The sequence below is a fragment of the Salmo trutta genome, chromosome 18 (assembly GCF_901001165.1).
Source record: "Salmo trutta chromosome 18, fSalTru1.1, whole genome shotgun sequence".
Classification (NCBI taxonomy): domain Eukaryota; kingdom Metazoa; phylum Chordata; class Actinopteri; order Salmoniformes; family Salmonidae; genus Salmo; species Salmo trutta.
Genome location: NC_042974.1, coordinates 2,444,410 through 2,453,453, shown reverse-complemented (window position 1 = coordinate 2,453,453; position 9,044 = coordinate 2,444,410). Strand labels below are relative to the sequence as shown.

General features: G+C 42.1%; 1 protein-coding gene across 1 annotated transcript; it reads left to right on the top strand.

Moving 5' to 3' along the window:
* Nucleotides 1–722: 722 nt before the first annotated feature.
* On the top strand, nucleotides 723–4,600 carry ndufb8 (NADH:ubiquinone oxidoreductase subunit B8). Its single transcript, XM_029697531.1, has 5 exons — nucleotides 723–869; nucleotides 1,295–1,421; nucleotides 1,543–1,642; nucleotides 3,673–3,828; nucleotides 4,430–4,600. The coding sequence occupies exons 1-5, from the start codon at nucleotides 758–760 to the stop codon at nucleotides 4,520–4,522; spliced, it is 588 nt and encodes a 195-aa protein (XP_029553391.1). The 5' UTR covers nucleotides 723–757; the 3' UTR covers nucleotides 4,523–4,600.
* Nucleotides 4,601–9,044: the final 4,444 nt, after the last annotated feature.

Sequence of the window (9,044 nt, the reverse complement as noted above, 5' to 3'; positions counted from 1 at the left end):
GTTTGACATTTCTATACTTTGACATTTTTCTGATCAAAGAGACTGCTATTCTGGAAAAATACCCTTTTTTTAAGGTGGTAAGATGGCAGACAAGGAAGAAAAGTGGAATATGTTTTGAGTGAATATGGAATGGAGGATATCACAGAACCTTTGTAAAAGCTACAGAAGGAAATTGAATGTGGCGAGAAGGAGGTTGAATTAACAGCGGTGGCAGGTGGTGTGGTGAGGGAGCTTGGCATCATGTGTAAAAACAGGGATACGTCCTCCAGCAGCTCAGAGATGGAACCTGAGAGTGAGGATGCAGTATGGTGAGGACCGCCGAGTTTGGATAGAGAAGAATCTGGTCCAGTAGGAGTGACATTTTTGGAGAAAATGGACGCTTGCCTTTTGGTGGATCCATTTGTGGTTTCAGGATGGGTGAGAAAGGATGAAGGAAACCAGTAGTGGACTTGTGATATTTGTTTGTGTCTCTTCTGATCAGAGGGAGCAGCCGCTCCGTGTCACGCAACTTGGGTCAAGATCTGTTTCTTGCTTTGCTCTTAGGAACAGGACACCATTGAAAAGAGTGATTTCTGGGGTAGTGTAGGTGGGCTGTGACTGGCTTCACACTCCAATACAGTAGATGGCGGTGTATGCACCTACAAGTTGGATGCAAATCCCAAAGAAGAAGAAGCGACGCGGGGGAGAAAAAAAAAGAAGAAAAAAAACATTGCATTTCCGGTAGTTATCACTTGACGCATGCGTATTTCACCGTTCAATGTCACCGCAACAATTGAACATGGCTGCCGTGGGATTCAGAAATTGGGCTCAAGCTCTTTCCAAAGGGAAACAGCCAGGCTTCTCGGCGCTTTTCTCCCAAGTCAGAGCAGGTTGGTTCATAGATCTGTAGGATTTTTGCGATATCGTTGTACAAATGCAAAATACCTGCATCAAGTTGGAATGGAAGTTAGAACATGTCAGGCAAAGCGTCGCTAACCTTGAGCTAGCCTAGCTAGCTACAACAGAGCTGCATCTCGTTCAGTGGTTTACTAACGTTAGTTAACGCGTCATTCAGTAGTATGTAGCTGGCTGTCAACGATCAAATATTAGGCTAGATCCCATACACGGTTACCTGGCCAGCCAACGTTACTGTCTTGGGATAACTTGTGCAAGTACATACGCTAGGTATATATATATGTTTTTTAAAGCAATTCCTAACCTTACTCTCAAACGGCTAGTTAGCTAACAATCACACTCTCTGGTTGATCATGGTGATAAATGGTACTGTATTGACTTGTTTTCAAATGTTTTCTAGCCTCTGGACCTTCCAAGGGCATGCTGCCAGGGCCATACCCCAAGACGCCCGAGGAGAGAGCAGCTGCAGCAAAGAAGTACAACATGAGGGTGGAGGATTATGAACCAATCCCGGATAATGGCGAGGGGTAAGGAAGTGGGGTACCATGGATATATATAATGAGAGCAAATATTGGACAGCAATGGGAGTTTAAGGTTTCAGGATTTGTGCATTACCTAAGGTTATTCACCCCTGTTGTGTTTCTATAGGTATGGAGACTACCCACTATTGCCAGACAGGTCCCAGCATGAGAGAGACCCCTGGTATTCCTGGGACCATCCGGACCTGAGGAGGAACTGGGGAGAGCCGGTAAGATAGACGTGGGGTATATTCTACACACTGACTGACTAATAGTGTTGTCAAGATACAGTATCAGATCTCACAATACTTCCACTGAACAAAAATATAAATGCAACATGTAAAAGGTTGGTTTCCTGAGCTGAAATAAAACATCACAGAAATGGTTCATATGCACAAAAGGTGGATTTCTTTCCCATTTTGATACATTTGTTTACATCCCTGTCAGTGAGCATTTCTTCTTTGCCAAGATAATCCATCCACCTGACAGGTGTGGCATAACAAGAAGCTGATTAAAACCGCATGATCATTACAAAAGTGCACCTTGTGCTGGGGACAATAAAAGGCCACTAAAATGTAAAGTTTTTTTCACACAACACAATGCCACAGATGTCTCAAATTTTGAGGGAGTGTGCAGTTGGTATGCTGACTGCAGGAATGTCCACCAGAGTTATGTTAATTTCTCTACCATAAGCCGCTTCAATGTCATTTTAGAGAACTTTGCACTACTTCCAACCGGGCTCACAACCGCAGACCACGTGTAACCACGCAAGCCCAGGACCTCCACATTCAGCTTCTTCACCTGCGGGATCGTCTGAGACCAGCCACCCGGCAAGCTGATGAAACTGTGGGTTTGCACAACCAAAGATTTTCTGCACAAACTATCTCAGAGAAGCTCATCTTCGTTCTTGTCGTCCTCACCAGGGTCTTGACCTGACTGCAGTTTGGTGTCGTAACTGACTTCAGTGGGCAAATGCTCACCTTCGATGGCCACTGGGAAAGAGGGGGAGGTGTGCTCTTCACGGGTGAATATCGCTTTCAACTGTACCGGGCAGATGGCAGACAGCGTGTATGGTGTTGTGTGGGCAAGTGGTTTTCTGTTGTGAACAGAGTGCCCCGTGGTGTGGTTATGGTATAGGCAGGCAGGCAGGCATAAGCTACGGACAATGACCACAATTGCATTTAATCAATGGCCATTTTGAATGCACAGAGATACCGTGACGCGATCCTGAGGTCCATTGTCATGCCATTCATCTGCCGCCATCACCTCATGTTTCAGCATGATAATGCATGGCCCCATGTCGCAAGGATCTGTACACAATTCCTGGAAGATGAAAATGTCCCAGTTCTTCCATGGCCTGCATACTCACCAGACATGTCACCCATTGAGCATGTTTGGGATGCTCTGGATCGACATGTACGACAGCGTGTTCCAGTTCCCGTCAATATCCAGCAACTTCGAACAGCCATTGAAGAGGAATGGAACAACATTCCACAGGCCACAGTCAACATCCTGATCAACTCTATGTGAAGGAGATGTGTCGCGCTGCATGAGGCAAATGGTGGTAACACCAGATACTGACTGGTTGTCTGATCCACACCCCTACATTTTTTTTAAAGGTATCTGTGACCAAAAGATGCCTATCTGTATTCCCAGTCATGTGAAATCCATAGATCAGGGCCTAATGAATTTATTTCAATGACAGATTTCCTTATGAACTGTAACTCAGTAAAATCTTTGCATGTTTGGTTGATTTATTTTTCAGTGTATATTAAAAATAAAAGACATCTGCCTACAAGTATCGTGACCACACAGCTGACTAATAACACTATATATTAGGTCTGGGACAATACCAGTATCCTGATAAAACAACGCAAAGCAGATTAACTCATTTAGGAAAACAGCCCTAATGTTGGAAACAAACATGTTGCCCAGAGTCACATTTTATATTTATTTTCCAAGCTATAGCACACAACATTTTACATAAAGCAGGTTTTTATAAAGAACCAAAGAGTTTGAGCTGCTTCGTGTAAATGTTTTGCCATGGGAAAATATTACAATACTGGTATCGTTACAGCCCTACTATATATTATTCACAGTACGCCACTTGTTTACTGTAAAGTATTGTGTACATTTTATGTACATAGACATTTGAAATGGCAGGATGTGAATGTGTGTAAGCTATGAATCATTATTTGCTCATGTATTTCCCCTGACTCATTTACAGTGGGTTCTCGCCTGTTGCATGTTTTCGTTGTAGATCCACTGGGATTTTGACATGTTCATCAGGAATCGAGTGGACACGTCGCCCAGCCCTGTGGACTGGCACACCATGTGCAAACATCTGTTTGGTTTCGTTGGATTCATGCTGCTGATGTTCTACCTTGGGGAGAAGTTTCCATCTTACCAGCCTGTGGTAAGTATTGCATTGAGCAAAGCATCAGTCTTTGTCTCAGTTGTAATCGCTGTTGTAACTAAGATGTCACAGACCAGAAGATAATATAATGATATGCTTTCCTGTTGTATTGAAGCCCTTTCCCATGTTGGTGTCTCAAGATCTTTTACTGTGACATCTGGAATTGAAAAGGACCTATACAATTACAGCCTTTGGGTCTACCCCTCATATGTGTCCCGTGGACACTAATATTGGATTTTACAGTTGGAGCGACAGATCTGATCCCTGAATACACTTTAATGACGGGTGTACACGGAGTCGGAGATGACGCTACTGCTGTTAGTGTTTTCATTTGTTTCCTTGCCCTGCTACCAATTCAATAGAGCGAAGACATGCATTGGTAACTGAAGCACAATTATCATATTCCACTATATTTTGCTATTTAATTTCCTTATGATAGCTCTCTGGTATTTATTGAAGACCATTGAACACCTCACACACACTCACCAAACACCTGTTTTTAAAAGTAAAAAGGTCTTCAAATGTCCTCTTCTGTAGGAAAGGTGAATAGGTACATCCTGTCTGATGCCCCCTGTTAGGTCATCCCTGTTCTCTATTTCAGGCTCCGAAACAATATCCTTACAGCAACCTGCACCTAGAGAGAGGAGGGGATCCTGAGAAACCACCTGAAGAAGTCAAACATTTTAACATTTAAATATCTACTTCTCTAAATGTGTATATTTCTGTCTAATAAAGAGTTATTAGTGTGACTTCAGTCACATTTCTGATCTTTGACCTATATCTTATTCTTTGGAAAGCTACTCCTTCTAAACCCCTTTTTAAGATTGAAAAGCCATTCAATCTTAACTTTAAAACATGCAGACAACTCTGGAATACGTTGCTTGAGTACAACTTTTTGATATCACTTATCCGTGGCGTCGCCTGCTTCCCCTGGCGTCGCCTGCTTCCCCTGGCGTCGCCTGCTTCCCCTGGCGTCGCCTGCTTCCCGTGGCGTCGCCTGCTTCCCGTGGCGTCGCCTGCTTCCCGTGGCGTCGCCTGTTTCCCGTGGCGACGCCTGCTTCCCGTGGCTCTCCTTTCCGAGAGGGAGCTTAGTGGGACTGGAGATCAGTGGATAGTCCTATAGCCAGTTGACATGGTAAATACATGGTAGGCTAATTAATTAGGCTACATGGTAAATAGGCAATTACTTGTTTGTGTATTTAAATGTAGTCCTTTATATCATAGTGCATTATGGGGCTACGTTATATTTAATTTAGGGTGACTCATTAAAAGATACTATCCCACTACTGTAAAACGCTGTGCAAGTGGAGTCGTCATACGTCTGGGTCTTATCCCATAATATTTTTGATTGGGTTTGACAATTAAAAATACAATGTGAAAACGAGGCCGTTTAGGATATCAAATTATATTTTTGTGTGAATGAATTTACTTCTGCCAAATGTTTTTTCCCTATTGAGGACCATTCAAAAAGCCTACAAAAATGACAAGGTTACATCCTTTCATAGTGCATACAGTCACTACTACACTCAATTTCGACTTCTAAACTCCTTTGACTAACCATAAAAATAGTACCTTCAGAAAGTATTCACACCCCTTGACTTTTCCCACGTTGTTAGACTGAATTTAGATCGTCACGAGCCTACAAGCAATACCCCATAATGTCAAAGTGGAATTATGCATAAGGAGTCATAAGTTGCATGAGCTCACTCTGTGTGCAATAATAGGGGTTAACATGATTTTAGAATGACTACTTCATCTCTGTACCCCACACATACAATTATCTGTAAGGTCCCTCAGTCAAGCTTTGAATTTCAAGCACAGATTCAAACAGATACCCATCTACCAATAGGTGCAAAGGGCACCTATTGGTAGATGGGTAAAATAAAAAAACGCAGACATTGGAATATTCCTTTTAAGCATGGTGAAGTAATTTATTACACTTTGGAAGGTGTATCAATACACCCAGTCACTGCAAAGATACAGGCCTCCTTCCTTACTCCGTTGCCGGAGAGGAAGGAAACCACTCTGGGATTTCACCATGAGGCCAATGGTGACTTTGAAACAGAGTTTAATGTCTGTGATAGAGAACTGAGGATAGATCTACAACATTGTAGTTACTCCACAATACTAACCTAAATGACAGACTGAAAAGAAGGAAGCCTGTACAGAATAAAAATATTCAAAAACATGCATCCTGTTTGCAAAAAGGCACTAAAATAAAACAGCAAAGAAATGAACCTGATATCCTGAATACAAAGTGTTATGTTTTGCACAAATCCATCACTGAGTACCACTCTTCATATTTTGCTGCATCATGTTATGGGCAATGTTCCCTCAAAGTAATTTCAGCACTGAAAAAATGTCAGGTCTGCTGAGAGAACTTGAATGTTGGGAACATTCTGTGTAACTTCCAGCACGCGTTTACTGTGAACACTGAGGCTTTACCCGCTTTAAGTTACAGTTTCAGACAGTGGCCAAGTAGGCTACTGTGGCAATTTGATCATAATGTAGCTCTACCAGAGTGGCCTACCATCAAAAACAATGGAGAAAATCCCATAATATTTAACATGGAAATAGCTGTTCTATAATTGTCTACAGTACCAGCCAATGTGTGGTGTTCAATGTAGGCCTACATTCCATCAGACTTTTGAAAAAATATACAGGGCTTGACATTAACCTGTTTATCTACTTGTCCTTCAGATGAGGTGACTGAAAATGTTGTGTTTGATGCAAGAAATGACTTTACAAAATAAAATGCATTATTATTCTCATTCCATTATTACAAAGAATCAAACAAATTATACTACTCTCTGCCTATTGGCTACTTATCTTATTTAAGCCTGCCTCAAAATACAACACTGCCCCTTTAAGACATAACAAAGCTCTTTACCTGACTGGCTTTTCAAAGATGTCTAGAAATGCACAGGTTTTGTGCTCTTGTAGGAAGCAATCACTCCACTATTGTTGACTACTAATGATCTATAACTGGGTTAATAACTCACTAACTAGTAATCACTCCCCTATTGTTGACTACTAATGATCTATAACTGGGTTAATAACTAACTAGTAATCACTCCCCTATTGTTGACTACTAATGATCTATAACTGGGTTAATAACTAACTAACTAGTAATCACTCCCCTATTGTTGACTACTAATGATCTATAACTGGGTTAATAACTAACTAGTAATCACTCCCCTATTGTTGACTACTAATGATCTATAACTGGGTTAATAACTAACTAACTAGTAATCACTCCCCTATTGTTGACTACTAATGATCTATAACTGGGTTAATAACTCACTAACTAACTAGTAATCACTCCCCTATTGTTGACTACTAATGATCTATAACTGGACTAATAAATCACTAACTAGCAAAGGATATAAACAAATTTACACACGTGGCTACATGCAGCTCTTGCTTTGATCTCAAAACAAACACATCCACTCAAGACCACTCATGCTGTAAACGCAGTCCAGTTCAAAGTGAACGGCACAGATCCATATATGGCAATGGTCTATTTGCATATAGGCCTACTGCAGCTCTGATTGGTTAGGCCTCACCGGTCTGTGTGTAGAGCATGGGCTGAGTGGTGCTTGTCAATGAAATAGAATCCTACACTGATGTGTTCTGCCTACAACACAATGTCTTGACTAGTTCGTTTTGTTTCGGTATGTTGCATTGAAAGTGGCCGATATTGCGTTGATTCTATCACAATTCCCACAGTAAAGGGAAACGTTGATAGTGTTAACTAAGGGAGAAAACTTGACGAAAGTTGAGTGAAGTTCAATCTCATGCTTCTCTGCGCAGGCTGTATGGCAGTCATGGGGAGTGGGGCGCCCGCCCACGCGCGCAGTTTAGAGGGAACATTGGTTATGGGTACGCTTGTCGTCGGCAAGTACTAGGGACTTTATTTAGGATAAAAATAAATGGAATAGAGTTCAGCGCAGGCAGAATCTTAGAGAAAAACAAGGTGATCTGCTTTCTAACAGACACTGTGAGACAAATTCACCTTTCAGCAGGAAAACAAAAGCTCCCGAGTGGCACAGCGGTCTAAGGCACTGCATCTCAGTGCTAGACCCTGGTTCGATCCCGAGCTGTATCACAACCGGCCATGATCGGGAGTCCCATAGGGCGGCGCACAATTGGCCCAGTGTCGTCCGGGTTAGGGGATGGTTTGACCGGGGTAGGCCGTCATTGTAAAATAAGAATTTGTTCTTTAACTGACTTGCCTAGGTAAATAAAAGGCCAAAAATAAACTAAAACACAAGGCCAAAAATAAACTAAAACACAAGGCCAAATCTATACTGGAGTTGCTTACCGAAGGTGGGAGAGTAACAATGGAAGCGGAGGTGATGCTTAGTTCTGTTGGCGTGAGTGAAGATAGAGGAAATTACTGGAATACTGTAACATCTAAGAATGGAGCTAAAAGACCTGAAGTGGTAAATCAAGATAAGCCTCGGTATGATAATGCCTCATTCTTTGTTCGAGTGCGATTCATGAGCAAGGACGTTTTTTTGGGGGGGGGACCCGTTTATGGTCACAAAGTAGGTGAAGGATGCATTGGGAAAAGTTGAGTCAGTCAGAGTGACCATGAGTGGTGTGTTGTTGATTTAATTTGTGTCAAAAGCAGAAAGCACTGTGAATGCTATGATTATTGGAGTAGGGCACTGATAAGCAAGATGGCGCCGATAGAGATGGCAGCTTAGCTTCAAGTCCATATAAGCATTTCACTACACTCGCAATAACATCTGCTAACCATGTGTATATGACCAATAAAATTTGATTTGATAAAAGGTGTCATATCTGGTGTCTCGATGGAGATTGAGGCTTTATGGTTTAAGATGAACATGCCAGGAATAGTTGATTCAAGTCACTTAACCCACACTGTGAATGGAAAGAAGGAGAAATGGCTTCGTATTATTGATGTTTGATGAACAAGTTCTCCCGACCCATGTAAAGCTGGGATATATGAGATATGCGGTGGGATCTGATGTACAAAAGCCACTTTAATGTCATAAATGAAAAGAAGGCCACTTGTCAAGTGTTTGCAAACGGAATAGAGTCTGAGGATGCGTGATGTTGCCATTGTGATGGAAATCACGTTCCCTGAGTGCCCTGTTAGGGTGAAGGAGGTCAAAGTAGGAAGGGTCAGGGCTGTCGAGAAGGTGTCCTATGCAGAGGCAGTGAAAATTGTCGAAGCAGCGGGTAGA

Bases quoted from the DNA above. Each gene is read 5' to 3' on its own strand.
- ndufb8 (XM_029697531.1), top strand. From the start codon at position 758: ATGTCACCGCAACAATTGAACATGGCTGCCGTGGGATTCAGAAATTGG. The intron at 870-1,294 runs GTTGGTTCATAG...AATGTTTTCTAG, and splicing joins TTTCTCCCAAGTCAGAGCAG to CCTCTGGACCTTCCAAGGGC. The intron at 1,422-1,542 runs GTAAGGAAGTGG...GTGTTTCTATAG, and splicing joins ATCCCGGATAATGGCGAGGG to GTATGGAGACTACCCACTAT.